Source organism: Sciurus vulgaris (assembly GCF_902686455.1).
Source record: "Sciurus vulgaris genome assembly, chromosome: 13".
NCBI lineage: Eukaryota > Metazoa > Chordata > Mammalia > Rodentia > Sciuridae > Sciurus > Sciurus vulgaris.
Window position 1 is genome coordinate 58,267,861 of NC_136474.1, and position 23,538 is coordinate 58,291,398.

The 23,538-nt window shown below is 37.4% G+C and overlaps 1 protein-coding gene across 3 annotated transcripts in view; it reads right to left on the minus strand.

Annotated features, from left to right (window-relative positions):
• The window catches only part of GAREM1 (GRB2 associated regulator of MAPK1 subtype 1), a 181,990-nt gene that overhangs the window by 119,016 nt on the left and 39,436 nt on the right, over positions 1-23,538 (minus strand). For 2 of the 3 annotated variants that reach the window (XM_079109330.1, XM_079109329.1), the window contains exon 2: positions 2,276-2,416. In XM_079109330.1, the coding sequence (XP_078965456.1) occupies positions 2,276-2,416 (141 nt within the window). Of the gene's footprint in view, positions 1-2,275; positions 2,417-23,538 lie in introns of those variants that run through there. The other variant, XM_079109331.1, reaches the window with a different exon arrangement.

Here is a 23,538-nt window from a genome sequence, read left to right on the forward strand (position 1 = left end):
TAAAAACAATATGCCTGGGTTCCCAGTTATGTTTATCATCATTTTCCTTAAAAAGAGAGTAAGCCATTGAACATATCGTCTCTTTCTTTCCAGTGAAAGCTGGATGGCTACTAATACAAAAACATATGTTCAAATACTACTACATTTGCAAATATTTTTAGATGTTTGGGGAAAACTTATCTATCATCTGACACTGTGATGTCCACTCCCAACTTTGGTTGCATTCTTAACCAGGGGAAACATTTAAAATCCTTCAATTAGTTCCACACTTCAGATCAAATAAACCAGAACTTCTGGAGTTAGGACCCAGCAACCGGTCTTCTAAAACTCTCTAGGTGATTCCACACATAACCACGTTTGGGATTCCTAGATCTTAGTATCTACATCCATAAAGTCACTTCTAAGGATATGCAAGTATTTTTCAGAAATGGTTTAGTTTGCCAAAGACAATATAGTCCAACTGGTGAAAATATATATGTATATAAGAACTGGTAACTAAATGAAGAGTGACCAAATGTGTCCAATGAATGTGACACATGGTGAGTACACTGGGAGACCACATGGGTAAGTAGGGACCCCTGCACACTCCCAACCTAATGACAGGCTCTGAGAAGCACTATGGGCGAGGGAGGCCACTCTAGTGGGGAGAACCATACAAAGGGACAAGTGCCTAGGGTGTTCAGAAAACAGTGGGATGTCTGATCTAGCTAGAATGGAAGGTTCACTCTTCAGAGTAGAACAGGCTGGAGAAGTAGCCTGGAACTCTGCAGGGTGGAGGGCTTACACAACAAGGCCAAGAATCCAATGCAACATGAAACCTTCAAAGGGATCTGAGCAAGTGACAAATGAAAACAATCCTTTGGGAAGATCAATTTGATAGAGCTATTCACAATGTTTTTTTTTTTTTGGGGGGGGGAGACTAAAAAATAATGCAGTCTACCAATAGAAGAATACAGCAGACTAGGTAAAATCATAGATGTGGGTGAAGTAATATAACAATTTACTTTTCTTTTTGGTTTTCTACAAAGAAACCAGAATTTGAGCTTGCTATAAATAATGTAAATCTCACCTGTTGTGGAAACCACACAGAGAAGTACTAAGTGTTTCTCTGTTTTCATGAAAGCTACTCAACTCACAGGACTAGGAAATATTCTAAAGGACAAAGATTAAGGCCAGAGAAATTCTCGTTTTCTTATAATATTTTGAATAAGAAGGATTTTTGAGTGGCTTAGTGATTCCTCAGTCATATCAGCAATTAAAGACTTCCAGGAATCAAAAAGGGTAACAAAGCAGCCATTCATAAAACATTTATATATTTAAAAAAAAATCCCATTTACTATTGTTCAAGACATTAGGGATACAGCAAGATCCCTTTTCCAAACAGACAACTTGGTCAGCATTGTAGAGAGGTCAATCAAAAAAAACTGTCAGTCTAGGGCTATAAGATGTATGCTTAGTTGGTTAAAATGTTCTTCTATCAACTTTTTAAAAACTGAACAATAATAGGGGAAAAACTTAAGATCCTTTATATAACAAACAATAAGTACCAGAAAAAAATGTAAAGTGATACTAGTTTTTTTTTTTTTTTTTAAACATTTATAACTACCACTACTGAGTTTATTCAAACCACTAAACATATCCCAAGCTCAGTGCTGGTCACAGAATGAGCTCAATGAAAATTAGTTAAAGGGCATTGTTGAACTGAATGGAGTTCAAAGAGAGGTGAGGAGGCAGCTATCGTCTACACTGAACTGGAGCAGTGAGGTCATCGGAGGGGCTGTGTTCTAAAAGCCTCCTTGAAAAAAGGGACACACCCAGGTATCTGAACTTCCAAGCCAATATTTTTAAACCAGACACAATGGCCACTTGTGCAGTGGTACCTCGTGAAATCATTACATCATAGTCATTCACAAAAGCAATTTTCAAGCTACACAGGGTTATTCAGAAACACAAGCACTTGGAGCTCAGAGGTTGGCTACACATTTTCATCTTAATTCCAAGACTACAGAGAAGTTATTTATGTGTTTGTAAAATTTTCATCTTATAAATATCCAGCTGCAACAATTAGAAATATCAATGACAAAATGCATTCGAACTTTCACTGATAGATAAAATAATCACATAGAAGTATTTGATTCTTCTTTTTCTTAGTCATTATGCTTTCTAGTGTGTAGACAAGTCCCCTTTTCCCATTGTAAAGGAAAAAAAAAAAATCAACTCCTCAAGCCCCCTTCCTCTTTTCTTGCCCTTTCTTGCCCCCTGAGAGGAGTCTTACCTGCGTAGTGCACTGGAATCTCTATCTTTGGCCCAATGACGTAGTGGCCCTCCTCCAGGCTGTGGGCAGTGATGGTGGTCCACTGCCGGCAAGAATGAATCAGAAGGTAGTCATGCTCCCGCAGTCCTTCTATGCACTCTCCTACAAAACACGATTTGATAGAGAAACTTAAAATTCACACCTGCTACTTCCATACTTGGAAAGAAAGTCTCCTGAGTTAAAATCTCACTAATGCAAAAGTTGACAGTTCATCCCAAGATGAGATAAAGTTTATCATTTGAGCTGGCCTGAAGGAAAAAAGAAAAAAAAAAGTATTCCATACCAAATTGAAAACTGCATATAGGGATTCATAAAAATCTTTCCCACCTATCGGGCAAAGTGATATTCAAATGTTTCTTTATATCTAAATGACTGTATCTCAATGATAATAAACATTGTTAAAGTGCCTGCAATACTTTGGCACTATTTAGATGTGTTGTGTATATTATTTCACGTGATAAAACAACTTTATGAACTAAGTATTGCTCATTTTTTATAGGTGAGAAAAATCAAAGTTCAGAATTTAGGTAACATGAATAAACTCAGATTTAATAAGCAAAAAAAGGGGGGAGGATTTAAACTTAAGCCAGACTGATCTCAAAGTTTATGCTCTTAATCACTATAATAAAACCATCAGAAATGAACTTACATCTCTGTTGAAAGAGTACTTGAAGTGAAATGCCTATATTTCCTTTTTAAATTTTATGTTTACCAGTTCTCTCTGACCTCCTACTAAGTCTCCCAATCAATTAAGCATAATGAAGCTTTATAGCATATAAAAAAATTATTTTTCATCTTAATATTTTCTGGAGTACCTTTTTAGTCTGTGAACTGATGACAAACTATTTCAAAAGAGAAACCTATTCCTTGAAATATAAAAAACATACTTTTCAGATGAAAACATAATCCACCCCATTAAATCTGGGTTGGTTCTTTTAAATGCATAATGAAAATATCTGAAAAGGCTAATTCCTTTATACAGAAAGCAGTCTTCCTTATTATTTAAGTTAACTTTATTACAATAATTAAGAGTTATTAAGGACATAAGTGTTTTTTGAAGTGGCATCTGCAGATCTCTCTAAAATTAGAAGTCTCAGTACTTTTCAAATCAATGGAAAAGACAGTAATGATCCACTTGGTTATCTCAACCATAAACCATCTAATTTGTTTCCAAACCAATGATGCAATGATCCTTAAAACAGTCTTAATGCAGGAGTGCTATGTCTTTGTATTAGAAAATAACAGAGTTGAAAGCTTTATTTGGGGGGGGGGGGGTGCCCACAAACTGGAGGCAGGAAGGGAAGAAACTAACTCAGCAGGGAGAATTTCCAAACCAGAATCCCTGCACTTCAAGCTTAGGGAGGACCAGGTATTTTTTTAAAAATTCCTCCGGGGGGCCATGGGTCCTTTGTGAGTCCTTTGGGAACATGGTAACAAGGCAACAAGGCAAGGTCTAGACTCCACTGCTCCAAAGGAAAGATCCAGCAGCCCAGGAGGAGCACACACACACACAGTCAGCAGAGGCCTTAGGAGCACGCGGTTTGGGGTTCAGCAGAACTGTCGTGCTGTGAATGCTGTGCCACCCACCACTATGCAGGACCCTTCCTCTTTTCATCTATTAGATAGGGTAGCCATCTTTTGCTCCACAGAGTGGCTGTGGGAATATACAGTAACAGATGGAAAATATGCAGCAACATGTCTGACATACTAGGAATGACCAAGAAACTTCAGTTATTAACTACACTACATGTTTTTTTCCTAAAATTTAATCCTCATGTAAACAATGTAATTTAGATCCTGTTATCCTTGAACAGGATTGGAAATTATCTTCAGAGCAGTCAAGCAACTTGCTCAGAGAGGCACTGTAGGAAGGGGCAGAAACTAACTTGAGGGTCTCTCTACATTTCTCCCTGATCTTCCAACACCAATTGTCCTTTACATCGAAAACTACTGACAATAACCCAAGAAGCAGGGAGAAGCTGGCACTCTGCTTCTGGTTTTACTCATTCACTCAACCATATACCAAGCAGGGCTCCGAGCACCATGGATACATCTGTGAACAAAAGGAAGCACCAGTTCTCTCCCAACAGGGAGGAGACGTCAACACCGAGGACAAACATGAACAACTGCATTACAAACTAATCAGAAGCTGGGGGAAAAGGTAAAGGATCAGAGGATCACACATGTATAAGAAGCGGCAGTTTGCATGTTGGTTATTTTTAAATATTCCTTTTTCATTTACCCAACAAACATTTGTTGAGAATCTTCTATGAACAGGCAATGGCAGGGCGTGCGAAAAAATAAAGGAGACTTGGCTTTTTGCATTCAAGAAGTCCACATTCTCACAGGTGAGATGTGTTCCTGTAAGAAAGGACAATGCAAGAGGGACAAGGAATCTGAGGGGGGACGGGACTTTAGCAGAGGAGGAGAAGGAAGGTGTTCAAGGGAAAATACAGCATATGGACTGCCCCTTCTTTGATGAATGAGCTGGGCTTCAATGACAGGAGGCAATGGGGAGCCTTTGAAGGAAAAGGGAATGACCAAAGTTCTGCTAAAGAAAATTAATCTGGTGGTATTGTAAAAGATGGATGGGAGTGGGGAGAATCCAGAGCCATGGGGCATATGCAGGAAATTCAGGGATAGCACACACAGCCATTCTGGGAAAAAAGAAAAATGTCATTTTCTGCAACTAAATTGTTGTATCATAAAAACCGTTTTAATTTTATTCCACAGTGGGCTCTAAAGAGGCAGCCAAGAAACAACTGCAGTCAAGTTAATCAAAATGAAAATTTAATGTTAAATCCTACTGCTTGTTGGTGTAGTAAACACTCCAGCAAGAGAATTCAGAATGTCTTTCAAAGCCATAAAGTAGTAAGAAACCAATGCCTATCTGAGCTTGTCTTTTTTTTTTTTTTTTTTTTAAACAACTGAACTGTGTGTCTGCTTTAGGCAAAATAAGTTTCACCAAAATTGTCTAGAAACAAAACTTAATATATCAGTTAAAATATCCTAGGGTAGGCCATTAATAGAGATACTACATTAAATGAATTCATAAAGTAAACAACATTTTGTGATATAATTATCCTGTTGCTTAACTACTATGTATAACATACTAAAATTTATATATTTAGCTCAATGATATAGTAACAAGAAGTCTAAAAGACTATGTGTCAAATTCTAAATTATGTAAATACAAAACTGAAATTTCCCCACATCCAGCATGCTTCTGGGATCTATTTTATTTGCCTGGTTTGACCTTGCAGCCCTCAACAAGAAGTCATACATGCCTGTTAAAATAATTTTTAACACTAGGATAACTTCAAAGTGAGTCTGCTTTAAAAAAAAAAAAAGTTTAAATTTCAAAATCCAAAATAAGTATTTATAAGTTAGACATGCACAAATGGGTCATGGATATCCCCTTTCTGTCCTTTGGTTTCTGCACCAATACCTTCTCCTGAGTCACCTTTCCCTCTCCTTGTTTCCATCTCTGTGTTGCCTCTTAACATCAATTGCACAGTAGCAGTTAAGGTTCCACCCTTAGCCTATTCACTTCCTCCCCTTTACAATCTTTTTTTTTAAATTTTATTGTTGTATTATAATCATACATAATAGTGGGATTCACTGCTATATATTTGCATGTGCCTATAATATAACAATTTAATTTGGTTCTCCTTTATAATCTTATACATTTCTCAAGGGTTCACTTAGATGTAGACGACTCCCCAATCCACACTACCAGTTGCTAATTTCTATTCTGAGCGCCTATTCTGGACTTTGTTTTCTACACATTTCAACAGATATCTTCCTGCCATTCATTATTGCACAGCATCCATTAGTTCAACACACAATTATTGAGGAACAATTATGTTTTAGGACCAGGTGATCAGTAAACCAAGTTCCTGCCCTCACAAAGCTGACCTCTTAGATTTTCTACCTTTTTTCATTTTTCTAATTTATTTAAATATTGCTACAGATACATCTTTCAAAAATACTGAATCCTATTCTTCTGCTCACATGCCTTCAATGGTGCCCATTCATTCCAGGCCCCATGATTTAGTTTCAAAAGGTCCACTACCTCACATCCCTATCCTTACACGAGAGCCCAAAGGGACCGTTCTCTGCATATTTGCTGCAGTCTCAAGTAACGGGGTCCTCTCCTCGCTTTTCTCTCTTTCCCGGGCCTTCCTCTATCCTCCAACCTCCATTTATCCAGCTCCTTACCCTATTCACTCTTACAGACCATCTCAAATGCCACCTCCATGAAAGTCTTCCTGATCCTGATCCTAACTGTGTTCATTTAAACCACACTGATTTTGTATTTTTGCTTATATTCTAAACTGAATTTATACATTTGTTTTAGAGCTATGAGTATGAGAAACAGATCAATTCTTTAATGTTTATACATTGACATGCAATGAATTTATACGTAAATAAAATTATAATTAAAATAACTGAAAACAGAATTACAAGCTTTTTTTCTGTTCTTTAAAAATTGTTCAATATATTAAAGTTTAAGAAACATGGTTGTAGGAATTAAGGAACAAAGACACTCAGGACCATAAATGCTGTTAGCTGGGATCTCTAGACCATCCCATCTTATAGTGTCCACAGCAATGCAACAGAGCAGCCTCACTCACTGTCTTAGGGTTTTTTGGGTTTTTTTCTTTTAATCATCAAATATTCAAATAAAATGTTTATGTTTATTTAGACTATCCCGGTGTTGAATTTTTGTGTTTTCTGCTTATTTTGGCTCTGCTCACCATTACATTTAAGTATATGTGAATTTCTGCATAAAATATACAGTCTTTATGTATGAATTACCCAGAATGGTTTTGATTCTGTTGAAGTAGTTATATAACATCTGCCACAGTAGGATCCAAGTCTCTATTAAATGACTGAAAACATTTTTTAAATGAAGATGAACTACAGGTTTAATATGCCTAACCCAAAACACCAAAATGACCCAAAATTCAAAAAAAAAATTGAGTGCCAACATGATGCCACCATGGAAAATTTCACATTTGACCTCATATGAGAGTTGCAGTCGAAATGCAACTGCCCTAAAAATACTGTGTAAAGGTATCTTCAGGACACGTCTACAAGGCATTTATGAAATGTAAATGAATTATATTTAGACTTGGATTCCATCTTCAAGACATACTTGTTAACATTCCAATATTTTAAAGAAATCTGAACTCCAAAAACACCACTGGTCGTAAGTATTTCAGATAAGGGCAGCCCACCTGGGTAAGTGTACTCAGATGACTAAATACAAGTTGATATTAAAACCATTAGCTGACTACCAACAAGTTTTCTTTTTTAAATTTTCCAGTATTTTAATGATAAAATGCTTTATGCATATGCAACTCAAACTTAACCACTTCTAGTTATTTACTTATTTGTTTTATTACAGCTTTAGAGTTATACATAGTAGTTGGGTTCATCCCAACAAACTACAAGTGTTTCCTTGACCTTACAATCCTTTTCATGTAGAAAGGAAACCAACTGGGTCAGTTAAATACTCAAGCCACTGCATTTCTCTTGCCAAACATTTTGAAAAGTATCTTTAATGGCAGGGACAGGTCCCCAAATGAGTTTCCTCTTCTTTCCAGGCATGCAGTGGACCACAGTGCCTAACTGCCCTTTTAGTTACCGTTAGCAGGTCAATGAGTTCTAGTCAATGGTGTATAAGCAGAAATGACATTTCCCACTTCTTGTCCATACCCAAGGAGCAGCTCATAAGCTATCCTCTGTGCAATGCTAAATATTGCCAATGGCTACACACCAATTCCCAGGAACACCTTGGAACAAACTGAAGACAGCACAGCTGCCAGCAGTGTGGGTCCTTAATGATATATAGTGGAGCAAAGCACCAACCCCACTCTGATGACACACTGAGCTGTGTGGGAGGAGTAACCTGCACTGTGGTAGTGTGCCAGGGACATGATTCCTTTCTTGTTCCAGTAGTTAGCCTACCTGAACTAATGCTTCCATACACATTACCTTCAACACCAGCAAAGTCTCCTAATTATAATGATCACAAAGTTTTTGTCATAGACAGTATTCCAAATATTCTTTATAAATACAAACTTTCCTCCACTTTGCAAAGGTAGCTTAGATTTTGCATTTCATTCTATAAAGTGAGGGATAAAAATTAAATGCTATTTAACAAGCAACCTCAAACATTTTCAATTTTTGAGGTCCTGCTACAAACAAGAACAGAATGCCGCCTAGTGATAATATTTCTCTGTCTTGAAGGACTATAATCTGAAATCCATGGTGACAATGAAAGGACATGTAGTGAGAGGACGTGAAGAGGTGAGGTCGTAGCAATCTTCTACGGAACAGTGGAAGAGGAATCACAAAATCTGAATTCTAACACGTTGTCTACAATGAAAAGTTGGGGGGGGGGGTGCTCCAAGAAGGAAGTAAGAGAAGTGGAAGAGAATCCTGAAAGAAACAACAAATTGGCAATTAACTATTAAGAGGAGAAATTATAAAGTGATCAGGAAGGATGTGGTTACAAGAAATCATTGAAGCACAAGTAATAATTTGAAATCAATGAGAACTAAAGAAACCAAAGCTCTAGGAACAAAAGAATAAATTGCTTTTATCCTAATGGCTGAGGTGTTATAAGAATGTATAGGACTGAAGGAAGGAACAGATAAGATATCAATCAAATACATGTGCTGTTCTACAGCGACTTGATAACAGCTTCCCACAAATCATCAAATCAGGAAAAAAAAAAAATTTGAAGCTTCTGGCACAGAGAGCATGATGCAAAAATAAAATAAAATTCCCAAATCTGGACAGATATGATGAATAATTTTAGTATCCTAAAAATCACCAACATTCCGCTATCCAAATGATCCTCCAACCATGTGCATGCACCTGCATTTCTACACTCACTCTCCCCAACAGTGCAGTCCATTTCTAGGCAGTGTCACACTGTGAATACTAAAACATCTGTGATACAGAGAAAGGGCTCTGGGAAAATGATAACTACAGTCAACCATGGTACCTCTGGCTTAGTGGCCGTCCTCTTTCAATCACTTCCAAAAATGAGAACATAGGTGATTGTCTTAGGGCCAATCACCCTTTGTGTGTGAGGAGGGGACCCTGAACCCCTGAGTAAGACAGTCCTGAACCCAGGCTGCATGCTCACTGTAATCATCCAGAGACTTGTGAAAACTGCAAGGACAGATCCTCTGTTGGGGCCATTTAAATCGGAATTAAAGGTAGGTGTGGGTCCGGGAACCTGCATGTTCTGAAATCTCTCTGGTATCTCAAAGCACAACCAGTGGTCAAAGCAGGATCCCTGGGGAGACATCTAGGTGACTCAGTTCTTGCACTCGGTTTTGAGAAAGAAGAGAGATGATACACCTCAGGGGCTTAAAGATATTAGCCATGCAGTGAGCTCTCCAGAAGTATATTCCTATGACTGTCTCCAAATACCTCAGGTTGTAACATTCTCTCAGATAGCTGAGTTTGTATCATTTATTGTCATTTTTTCATTTTGTTTATCCATTCATCAGATGATAAACAATTGAACCATTCAACTCCGATGGTTACTGAATAATGCTGCTGTCAATACTGTATACAAGATTTTGCATGGTCATGTTTTCACACTGTTTGGGTATACACTGCTGGATCACACAGTAACTCTAACTTTTCAGTGGGGCTTAGCGGTGTATCCCTGTACTCTCAGCAACTCGAGATGCCGAGGCAGGAGGATTACAAGTTCAAGGTTTGCCTGGGCATCCTAGAGAGACACTGCCTCAAAATAAAATTTTAAAAGGAGATGGGGTGAAGCTCAGAGGTAGAATGCTATGGAGTTCAATCCATAGTACTCTAAGTAATCAGTCAATCAATTAATTTAACTTTTCAAGGAACTGCCAATCTCTTTTTCCAAGGTGGCCACATAATTTTACATTCCCATCAGTGATGAATTAGTGTTCTACTTTCTCCACAAACTCATCACCTATTGTCCATCTTTTTGGTTATAAGGGTGAAGTAGTATTCAATTGTGAGTTTGATTTGGGTTTTTCTAATGCTTAGTGATGGGAAGCATCTTATGTGATTGTGTTACTCTGTAGATAAATGTGGAGAAGATTATGATCTTAATATTAACTCTTCTGATCCATGAACATGGCATGTCTTGCCATTTATGTGGACCTTATTTATTTCAAAGATGTTTTATAGCTTCCAGTATATAAGTCTTGTACTTCTTGTGTTAAATTTATTCTACGTATTTTATTCTTTTGATGGTATTATAAACAGGTTTAATTTCATTTTTTGAATGTTCGCTACTAATGTACACTTTTTTCTTATATCCTGCAACTTTGCTAACTAACTTTGCTGGTTCTAATAGCTTTAAAAAAATGTGTTCCTTAGAATTTTCTGCATGGAAGTACATGTCATCTGTGAATACAGACAGTTTACAATCTCCTTTCCAAATTGGAAATAAAGCGTAAGGATTACAGCACCTGCATACTCAATCAAAATACATTAACTATTTTCAAAATACTAGAGTTTTGTCTTGTGTTGTTAAGTCAATTTTTGTAAGATGTTCACCTAATGAAGGACTGTCTCGGCCTAATTTGTAAAATTTGAACAATGTCTAGAATTTTGTTTTTTAATTTCAAAAAGTTTAGGTATAGTATTTATCATTATACTTCTGAGATATTCCTTCAAAATTCCCAACTAGTTCATGATTGCCGAAGTTGCATTACTCTTACTAATTCATTTATTTCATAAAGACTAGAGAGCTATCCTTAAATCACTAAAAGATTTTGTCCCACATTTAATAAAACTCTTCAATGTATCCATTTACCTATAAGAAGTTCCATTAAGTCATAATTTTGATGATTCAATTTATTTATCTTATAAACTTTGGCTCTAAGTTATTATGAAACTAAGCTGGGGCATAGCTGTGGATGGGGTAACTTCAAGTATCACTAATGCAGAGAAACCAATAAGTTTTTTTATATTAATTACCAAAAATCTGCCATCAATGAAAGAATTTACAATAACACCAAGTACCTCAGTAATATTACATAATGAATATCAGCACAGAAGAGAAAAATCCAGTTTACAGGCTTTAGGTTATATATCCATTTGATCATAAAGAAGACTAAATAGCCAATAATTTAACTCTTAGCTCCCCTTGTATCTTTCTTGGCCATGAACCTACAGCACAGAAATTCAAGTAGAGTCCCATTATTAGGACATTTCTGTTTTTGAAAATGTGCAAGAATTCAAAATAAAGCAATTTAATTCTTTAAAGAAGAGTCTACAATAATATGCCAACAAAATCAGAAAGATATTTTCCTTGGTCCCCAGGATATTGTTTTTTTTTGTTTTTTTTTTTTTTTTAAATCTGATTTGATTAAGTTAAGCTATATATCTGCCTTCATGGCATACTGACTAATCAAAAAATAGCTTTCAGTTCATTTACTGACTAAAAGTACCACATATTTAGGAAAATGAAATATATGGTAAGAAAGTACTTAAGTCTTCATAAATCCCTTTACTTGAAATGCATACACATGAAACAAATAGGACCTATCTTCCCACCTAGACTATTAGGTCTTTAGTTCCAACATGACCACCTTTTTCTGCTCTGTCTGCATTCAACAGGACTGTTGGGCAACACGGTTAGTGTGTATAAGATGCTTTATAAATGAACAAACTTGGATATCAGTGAGTGAATATTCACATCAAATAAATCTAAATGTAAATGAAGGACTCAGAACATATTCAAAATTTAAGTCTCTCAAGGAAAGAAGAGTGACCTTGTGTGTGCACAGGGCTGAGGATTGAACTCAGGGCCTTATGTATACTAGTCAACCGCTTGAATACTGAGCCATACCCCCAAGCCCCAAATAGAGTATTTTCTTAATATCTTCTATTGATCTCTTCTTACCTAAATAAATATCAACAAATCTACATTGTCTAAGGTCCTACTTTTTTTGATGAATACTTTATTCAAAGACTTGAGTTCTACAGTAATGAAAGAATTGGGTTTACATTTTTTGACCTTTACTGTGAAATCCCAGTAAGGAAAGAAGGCATTAAAGATTAATTTAGGTAAAGCATTAAATGGTAATATGGTCTCTAAGAACTTCATAGTGAAATCTAAGCAAAAAGGAATGTATAAAACAAAAGAGAAAAAAGATTAGGAATATATTATTACCTCCTTTTAAATAAACCCATGGACAAAGGACTCCTTTTTCAACATTAGATTTACCAGGAACTATACCTAATAGAGTTCTGCTGTATGAAATAGAAGTATGCCTACTTAAGTCAAATCTGAAATTTTATGCTTGAAATACTGAACCATACCTAATATTTAAAAGATTAAGAATTCTACACGGAGCAATTTTTAGAAAAACAGGTGAGCAATAGTAGTTCCAATATTTCTATCAACATGCAAAATACTACTAAATTTCCTAGCAGTACCGAGCACCATGGAATATTTCTGGCAGCTGAGGGAGGAGACTAAAATTTATATAGGAAAATCTATTTTGTTACAATACACAAATATTCCTCTTTCAGTAAGTCTGATGCATCCAGTCTGTTCTCCCTCCATGTTGGAGGGTGAACATGAGCTTGTGTGTTAGGTTTGAGTGATGTGGGCATTTATCACACCGTGTGAGGTCAGGCTCACACGTAAAGGGCCCACGGGGTGTGAGACCCGCAGAGGCAGGCGGTGGTCAGCTCTAGTTTCACCAGTAAAGGGGAATCACCAGGCACATTTCAATATTTTCCTTTTCCCTGCCCCCAATTCTCTGACTCTAATAGTTTAAATGAATATGTGATGACTCCATAGGGTAGGTAGGAGGAAGGGAGGCATCTGAGAAACTGCCTGGGAATTGCAGACAGATTTAAATTGCGGTTTTAATATTTATTAACTACATCACCATGGGCAAATTACTTAACTTTGAACCTCCATAAAAATGTTGGGATGACTGAATGAGAATAAAGATAAGGGATTCTATACAGTACATGTGGAGAGAAGGGTCCCCACAAATGGGACTCTGGCTTTATTTCCCCCTCCATCAGTTTCCTTCCCCTTATATTAGCCTGGCTGAGAACATGACACAGTTCTTTCATCTAATGAGAAAATATACCACTAAAGTGTAATGATTCACACTTTATGTCTCACTTCAACTAATAAAATCAAGGGGTGATTTCCATCAGGTGTAAATATTGTGCAAAACCCAATTTTATTTCAAGAGGATAAACCAAGCCACAGGTCAAACTTAAGAGATCTGCAGGGTCATTTTGTTTCAAAATTGGTTTAAGCTTCCTTTGAACTTTATTATGTGACAAATGAAACATAAAATATGAAAGAACAGAATTAAGAACTATGATTCACTGCCACAGAAGTTACACGATATATAGTCCTTTTTTTTTTTTTTTTTTTTTTTTTTTTTTTTTTTTTGTGGTGCTGGGGATTGAACCCAGGGTCTTGTGCTTGCAAGGCAAGCACTCTATTGAGCTATATATCCACAGCCCACAAGATACAGTCTTAAGAAAAATGTTTAAATTACATATTTGTCAGATTTTAGAATCTTCTCACATTATGTGGATTTCCAAAAAGTACTGTCCAGCCTTAAAAACCAAACACAATTTAAAAGATATAAGACTCATACTTAGACCAATGTTAAAAATCTAAGGATGCTTCCAGAATCAATATGCAAAGTCAATGAATTTTAATAGTCCCTGTACACGTAACAGTTTTTAAAACGCAGATGCCAAGTAACAGTAGAACCTTTTTTCAGGTGGATTGCCCTAAGAGCAGCACCAGGGAAATCTCTATAACTTCAAAATACACACAATTGAGAATTTCAACAAGAAAAACCCACTATATTAAAACTATAGCAATAAGCAAAAGAATCAGATCAAATTTATAGACAGGTCTGTAAAGATATGACAGCTAAAAAAATGTACAAAGTGTTTCAGTTAAGTAAAGTGCACCTTCTCCAAAGAGAACTGGAAAATAAAACTCCTCTAAAACTCTAAAAAGAAGAGTATGTTGGAAATATTCAAAGTATTAGAGGGATCTGACATGAGATAGTTTTATCTGTTGCTGAATGAGGAGTGGGCCACAGGGCAAGGACCTGAGAGTGGCCTTTAGGAATGGAAAGCAGTCTCTGATTAATAGCTAGCAAGAAGTCCCCATCTCCTTCCTGCAATGTGATTCAAGATACAAGGAGAGGTCAGCAGTCTGCAACCCTACAGCAGGTCCTCCCCAGGACCCAGCATACTGGCAACCTCATTTTAGATTTCTAATCTCCAGAACTGTGAGAAATAAATTTCCTGTTTTATAACTTATCTAGTTGATGGTACTTTGTTATAGCAGCCCAAACTAAGACACCTCCTATCTTAACATCGACTAACTAGGAACCCTAATTACAGCTGTAAAATTCCCTTTGCCATCTATATAACATAATGTGTTATAACACCAGAGGACAGAGAACAGGTGGCCATCCCCGAATTCTGCCTATCACAAATGTTAATTCAGGAAAGAAGTCAGTCAAGTCATTCAACTATAGGACAGATACACAATTTCAGTTAAGAGTATTATGGTTAAATTCTGTGTTTACATAAGAACTTTCAAGAGACTTTATGGGTAAAAAGCAATCAAAATCAGTTTATACATGGAGATATTATGATATGAAAACAGTTGTTATCTTGTCTATGGTGAGTCTAAGGAAGAGTTCAGCAAGAGAGTGACTGTGCTTCACTAAGCCCATCACTACGCAAAAGGAACATACTTCGCTTAGACTCTGGAGACAATCATACCATCAGATAAATTTAATTAAGAGATTACTGATGCCAAAATCCATCAGTCTGTATTTAAAAATACAATCTGAAATGAAATTTTCAACAATTTCACTTGGCTTTTACGAGTTAATTACACATAATTATCACAGCTTTTTACATAGTTTCAAAATTATTATTCTATATATCATGCTTACATCTTAAAACTTCTTTGCTATGCTCCTTTGACTGTATTTTTTGACCCTAGAATGAAAGAGGAAAGGAAAAGGAGAGTCTTTTTCCACCCCAAAATAAATATTAGGGCCAAAAAAATATTTAAAATTCTGAAAAGTTCTAGGCACACCTGTATTGGGTGAATGGACACAGCCTTTTACACTCTCATGCTTCCCAGCTCCTAGGTGGACTGTCTAACACGCTGCTGGGCATCTACTACTCTTTGGATTCTATGTTCCTACCCTGATCTGCTTTTCTGATGGGACTAAACCTCCCAACCTGGTGGTGGGGGTTCAGCTTTCTCCCTGCAGTGCTTGTCCATACAAATGATGGTCAGGAAACCACAGACTTGCTGGGTTTGTGAAGAACATTCTCATTTAACTTGTAAAGAACAGACTCCAAGGCTGGATGCAAGAGAACTCTATGGTCTTAGCGACACTGCTTTCATAAACATGCATGTTTTTTGCTGTCATGATGGCAGAGTATCCAACCCTGGGCTTCTCAGACTGTTTCCACTCAGGAGGAGGGTGGTGCTCCCTCCCCTGTATTTGTGGTGCATATACCTATTTAAGAGAAATGTTTGTAAGTACTTCTGGGGGGATAGAAAATGGGTATATAGTTCCACCAAGAGACCTTCACATGGAAGCAGTTATGAAAGAGTCACTGAAACTATATGCGGTTTCACCAATTCATTGGCTTGTCCAATTCATTGGCTTGTCCTGACAACAGCTGTATTTAAAGTTACACACTGTTGTCCAGCACAGACCCAGTCACTTCAGTAAGCTACTTAACATCTCTGTGCCTAAGTTCCCTCTTCTGTAGGATGTAGACACTAAAAATAACAGTGTCTACTTCATAGGTTGTAGAGAGGATTAAAAGAGTTTGTGGACATTAAGCACTTGGACCAGGCACCTGTTCACGGTAAGCACTAAGTCTTAGCCAATAGGATCTATCATTCTTTCAATTCAGTACCTCTCAGTTACAGTCCCTTCTTCATGTCCCTTCTGCTTTTGGCTTAAAATAGGCCGTGGTACCCCTCTAACCTAGCTTCCGTTCTGCCACTACTGGAATCTCCCAAATGCAAATCTGCTCACATTATTCCTATGCTTGAAAACCCTGAATGACTCTTCACTGCTTAGAAAACATGTCCAAATTCCACAGGATGCAGTGTGAAAGCTTCCAAGACCTGGTCACAGTAATTATACTGATATAATACAAGGGAAGTCAGGGGCAGAGAAGGGCCCAGAGTTGAAGACTGGCACTAGTTCAGGTCCCTAGGGGTTTTCCCACATTTACCTTTTGCCTGAAATGCCCTTCCCCCTCTCATTGCCCATGGGGAAATTCCAAAATCTCTATCATCTCTGGAAGAGATCTGTTCTTCCTTACCTTCTTAAAAAGTCACCCCAGAGCTATGGCACTCCTGAGCTGGACACAAGTTACCTGTCCAGAATCACATCATTCTCCAGTACAAGAAATAGTTACCTGAGGTTCTCTGAAGGAGTCTCCATCAGTTCTCAGATTTCCTCTACATGCTTCCTTCTGCCTAAAATGATGCATTATCTTTTCTACAGCTGGTAAATCTCACTCTCAGTAATCCTCTGCTGATACATGCCTTTCTGTCTTTCCTGCCACAGATGGAACTACTTCCTTCTCTTTCCTCTCTTGGCACTCTGGGAACATCAGCCCAGAGTCCTTGTAACTGGAGTGACATTTCCTATTTGTGGGTCAGCCTTCTATACTAAGCTGGTTGCTCAAGGTCTCAACAGCCCAAGTACTTTATATTGATGCTCAGTGGATGTTTGCTGAACTGTGTTACTGGCATTATTCTGTCATCTTCCATTCTTCAAACTCAGGATAAGAGCTTCACCATGGAACCCTACTTCTTAGAGAACAGAATTGGGTCAGAGAAAGGTTTTTTGGGGGCCACTGCAAAGTGATTTCACTACTACACTATTCAAAACTCAGAGGATATCAATTCCTGGATTAGACAGAAAGAAGAAATTTATGTAAAGATTTGGGCTAATGATATGTGGTAGAAGTTTGTTAAAGAAGTGGAGGAGTAATAATTAAATTTGGAACCACAGAATTTTGGAACAAGAAGGTTCCCTGAAGAACCTAAAACCTAACTGCTTTCACTTGATCACTGAGGAAACACAAAGTTCTCAATCAGTTTCTGGTAATAGCAAGACTAAACCCCAGCTTCCTGCTTCTTAGTCCCGAACACTATTTCACCCGCAAAGAAAAACAAAACTGCCTGTTCTGTAAACTAAACGGAATACTCGGATTTCAGACAAGCACATACCCAGGTCACCCAAGTTCTGTTTCTCAATGGAGAATCAAAGCTGCTACCAGTGAAGCCCAGGTGCACGCCAGGAGACATCAGACAGTCAGCTGGCTTAGCAGTCTGAGTGCTGAGTGCGAATCCAGTCTGACTCGAGCTGTGTGTTCCCAGTTAAGTCATGAGACCTTGGAGGCAGTTTTCTAATCTGAAATGTGAGAACAGAACCTCTTTCATATTCTGCTGGAGGATTAAATGAGAATGATGGTGAGTGCATTCTGTAAGCCATAAGTGACACACAAGTGCCAGTTACTGATAAAATATAAAGCAGGTATTATGTTTACACTGTGCTGTTTTTTCAGCAGTGAAAATTAGGTTGATTGTCTTACCTCCTTTACTGTAACTCTGGCATTGTGTGTGTGTGTGTGTGTGTGTGTGTGTGTGTTTTATAGAACTGTACTTCTGCCAAAGTAAGAAAAAGAAAGAAAAGTGCTACTCTTTGACTATGCAGGCAGGTTTTTCTTAGGCTCTATTGCCAGTGACGAAATACCAACATCTCTTCAAAATTAGGTCACCAGTATATTACTACTGTGTGACAGTTTGCTACTTGTATATTCAGAGACTTTACCTCTCACACAAGCTTAATATCAGTGAAGCATAGACTATTTAAAGTTGCAAGAAGCACTAATGACCATCTAAATATTATCTTTCCTCCAAAGCATATTTAAGGAAGAAGTCAAACTGGGAAAAAATTCCACAGGTTATAATATTTTATACTTCAACACACAAGTTAATTGTTTCACATGCTGTACATGACCACTGATCATAGATTGTCTTTTAAAAAATGGAACTAGGTTTCAATGTCCCACAGGAGTATTTTCATATACTAAAATCTAATATGAACTAAATCAAGACAAAGGCTTAACTTGTGACACTGAAATATAAATGGAATTATTATACAAAATTTTGACAGTTATTTCTCCCTTTGGACATTAAATCTCACTGAACTTTACTGTACTAGCATATACATAGAAACATGAATACAAGAAAACGGTATAATTTTCACTTGGGATTCCATTCGTAGGAAGGAAACGATAGCTACTTAGGATTAGAAACCAAGATAAGAGAGTAGAATGAATGTCAAAGACAAGAAGAAGGAAGTAACCACAGATGTGTCCTAATCAGTACTGCATGAGTTTGGTTAACACAAATCAATTTACTGGGGTCTGATACATTTCACACAAATGAGGCCAAAAAATGAGGGTTCAAAAATAGCATTAGCTATATTTGAGATATTGTATATATTTGGAACAAGATGAAATCATTTTCTCTCAGCATACATATTCATATGTGTTGAACAAAATTTTAAAAATAAAGCTTTCAGCATGGGGCTTTCTATTGCTATCAACTTACATATAAATAGAACTTGTGAACATCAGATGCTTCACCCACTTTCCTTTGTAAAACATCCTTATAACATTCTCTTAATTCAGCATGTTGTCAAACAGTACTTATTAAGCACTATTCTCAGCAACTACAACAGAACAGTCTCTTGTTCTGGGTTGTAATTTGGCACAGACAACATCCACAGAGGCCAGCCCTGCAAAGGGTCTATCAGAACTGTTCTAAAGAAAGATCACAGCATCAAGGCCCAAGAAAAAGGCACTTAAAATTCTGTACCAGTCCCAATTTAGTGTCTGTGATGCAGTAAAGGGTCCACGACACTATCACTTGGCCCCTCCTGGCCACTATTTTTATATTAACTCATTATCACTCACTTATACATTCCACTATAAATGTGCTTAGCATTTTCCATATACTTAGCTTTTAAACTGTTAACATAGCAGCTCCCACTTAAATATACATATATGTGTAAATATAAAGTATATATTTTCCATATTTTGTGAGAATAAACACACTTGCTTAGGCAATTTACTAAACTACCTTTGTGGCACAAATACTTGCTGCAGACTTTTCCCATCACCAACTGTGCACAAGTCCTCAGGAAGGTGTTCCTCTTTTTAAATGGACTGTACTCCTCTCTGAAGTAAACACTGATTCCACGTGTATTCATTAACACTAAAGGGCAAACTCCCTCTGTAGTTTGCTAATGGATCAGCTCTAAAAGAGTCTCTCTTACTGGCCACAAGAGTTCCTGTTGTGCTCTGTACTGTTGTATGATTTGTAACAGAGAAAGGGGAGTCTGAGATGCCAATGAAAGACAACATGCATAGAAGAACCAAGAAATAAAAGCTAGCATATGATAATTTTGAGGCCAAGTGCTAAATCTGTGGCCAAGACTTTAAGTCAACAACTGCTCAGGGAAGGCAGGTAGACCACCTCCAGAAACACAGTCAAACATCAAAGCTAAGTGGCAGTCAGTCTGTACACGGCTCACTTCTCTCTTTTGCAAGAAGTACCTTTTCTTATCTAACCTAAGTTTATCCAGTTCTTAGTGAGAAAGCAAACAATTCTTCACATTCTCTTCATGACAGCCCTTCACATATTTGAAGACAGTTATTAAGTGTCCTCTTAAACCTCTCTTCAAACTAAAGATTCACAACTCCTTCACCATTTCCTTAAGAGCCTTATTTTTTATAATGTTTTGATTAATTCTACTGCTTCTCTATGGATCTTTTCCCATTTTCTTCCTTTAATTCTAGAGTCCAAAAGACAAAGCAAGATGTTCAATTGAAGACCTGCCAACAATAAGTAAAGCAGGATTATTTTACTGTTCTGAAAAATTATATTCTTTTATTGACATTAAAATATGAATCCCAGGATCTCAGGTAAAATACATAGGTGGCAGAGGTTTCAACCCATGCTTCAACTTACTATGTATAGTTCTGCTCCTTCAATTTCCATTTTCTGCTTCATGTAACTGAATTTGAGTCTCCAAATATATCAGTGCCATTTTCTTTATTCTATAGAAAGTTCCCTTTTAATCCTTGAATTTTCACAATTGAATCAGCTCAAGCAATCTGACATTACCTGAACAGCTAATGAGTTTGACCCTTATTTCCTCCATTTACTCCTAAATTCCTATTACTCTCAGTGCCCCAACTTCCTACCCTGGGAGCTCCAAGTTTGGAGAGCCACACACAGTTACAAAGTAACAAAGGAGATAGAAAATTAATAAGTTCAGGGGGCTTCTCACTGGTGAAACCATGTTGCACAGGAAACACTTGCATCATTAACTAAACATTCACAGTGGCTCCCACCTACTGAGCACTGATGATTTTCCAGGAACCATGCTGAAGTTTTTAAAGGTCAACAGCTATATAAGCTCTTTTCCCCAAAATTTATAGATGAGAAAAACTCAAGTTCAAAGAGGTAAGATAATTAATCCAAAGTCACTCTGTTGATAATGACATATCTGCAGAGAAAATAGGAGCTTTCCACATCCCTTGATGTGGAAATTGAGAACTCAACCTTGACACAGTGATAGAAAGGTGGCTGTGGTCCAGGGGCACCACCACCACTATCAGAGGCACCAACAGAAAAGCTGATGGAAGCAACAAACTCCCCACAAGTGCACGTGAAAAGTTCCTACTCCAAGGGACTGTATTATATTTTGTCACACTGCAAAAATTAAACTCAGACATATGGAGACAAGTGATACTCTGTATTTAAATTAAGCACCTAACCATCCCGGGGGAAAAAACTGGCATGGAACTCACTTAGACAACTAGAATGACTCACAAATATTTCCGATTTTCCTTCTGACCATAAAAAATGTGACCTTTCAAAAATGCCACATCATTTACAGCTATATTTAAAGTTATATTTTCTAAAGTTGAATTTTTTAGGTTGCAAAAAAACTTTCAACACATAACAGCCTGAGTAACAGAAGGGAGAAGGTCCAGTATGATGACCACAGAGGGAGAACAGCACAGCACAGAGTTCTAGAAATGGTGATGGATTATGTAAGAGGGTAGGAAGTCATTCCTTTTAGAAAATGTAATGCTATTAGGAATGCAGTGATCTCTGAGCTACAGAGCAGCCACCTGGAGGAAAACTGTTAAAACAGTCTGACAGCTTGCAAATGAAAGTGGTTGGAAAACTATATTTGCAAGTTTGATAAATTCTGTAACCTTCCTGAAGGCCACACGCCATTAGAGGCTTTAATTATAAGCTGGTGAATTTTAAACAGGGTATTAGAATAGATGGTTTTGGGGGGTTCTGTCAGATTTAACCCTTCACTATTAAGTGTCACTACTCCGCCCCTAAGGGAAACTCCAGACACAATATTTATACTAAATGCTCCAACCTCCCTGGCCCAGATGATTACCCAGGAAGGACAGGTGACCCAGGAAGAGCAATCAAACATCCTCATCCTTGAGGTTTCTTGTTCCAGTCCTTTGCTACATTCTTGCCCTTGGATTCCTGGATGGTCTTATATTTTTCTTTCCTGATTCAAGAGTTACTCAGGCTTGTTTTGCACCATCTGCAAAACCCAACCAAGCATTTTACATTTTCATTTTTTCTATCTACCTATCTACTACCCACCCAACCAGGACCTCATGCATGTGAGGCAAGCACTCTACCACTGAGCGACACCCCCCAGCCCAAATTTACATTTTAAAAAAATTTATAGAATGAATTTTATGTTTTTGTGTGTGTGTGTGTGTGTGTGTGTGTGTGTGTACACACTGATCCTCCTCTTAAGGGAAAAATAAAAATTTCTAAAATGAGGATAGCAACAATGCCTTCCCTTTATTGTGGCATAAAAAGGGTAAAGTCGGTTTTGGAATCTCTCATCTATGACCCAGATTACTTTTACTCTCTCCATCAAAGAGCAAATGCCCTTATCTCAAATCTGTATTCACTGCTGGGCTTTCTTTTAACATCAATAATGAGCAACTTAATAAAATTACCGATCATTCTACAAATGGCTATTACAAATGTATTCTTCACAGGTCTTCTCAGTGATATTCTAACTCAATCTAGTGGTTTTGGAGCCAGTGATCCACCTCTTAGAATTATTTCTCTCATGAGAATCATATATAAATAGTTCATAACAACCTCAGCATTCTGGACAATGATGTTGGCCACCCAAAATGACAGTGATCAATAAGCAAGCCTAAACCTTTCCAGCAAAACAAATCTTTTCTTCAGCTACAGCCACACAGTCACCTCAAAGGAAGGGCTGCAGGTCATCCTGAATTCTGTTGCTAGCATGATATTTTTCAACCCCATAACAGAATACTTCAAACTTTAAAAGTGAATTCAAGCTGTGAGGATAGGAAGTGAGAAAAGCCAGAGAGAACTTCAGTTTGCCTGCTGTGTTTCTGGCTTAGGTTTCTGATAGCATTTTAATCTAAGCTGATCAAGGACATTTTTACTTCTCTACTGAAAAGTAGTGACCCAACTAGAGGTGAACTTTATTCTAAACGAACAGCTTTTCCAGCTCACCCCTTCCTGATGCCGAAGAGGAACATTCTTTTATCTTAACTGCTATTGGTCTACACTGTACATGTAAGACAGCAAAACCAGACAAGACACCTGCCCACATTCTGCACTATAGAGATTAGCTAACAGAGCCAAAAAAGACCAGAAATCAGAGTTTGTCATGGGCAATCCAATGACATGACAGGGTAACAATTTGGTTTCTAACATCATGAAACACAATGGAGGTGATATAAATTTTTTAAAAAGCCTTGTTCTTTTCAGTCATCAAGCATATTGTATGTCAAATGCAATGAAATAATTACCACTCCAATCCTAGAATATTGCTCACATTATTATTCCAGTACTACAATAAGAACAGATAATGGTTCTTGCTGAATAGGGTCAAAGGAAGAGGTGGTAAATGGAAGAAACAGTATTAAAATACAACTTTGCATGTTTTCAGATGCAAAAAAAGGGATCCAAGAGTTGTGTTAGGCCATACTCATGCCTCTGAGTATCTTAAAGCCCGTGAAATCCTACTTTTAAAATGCCA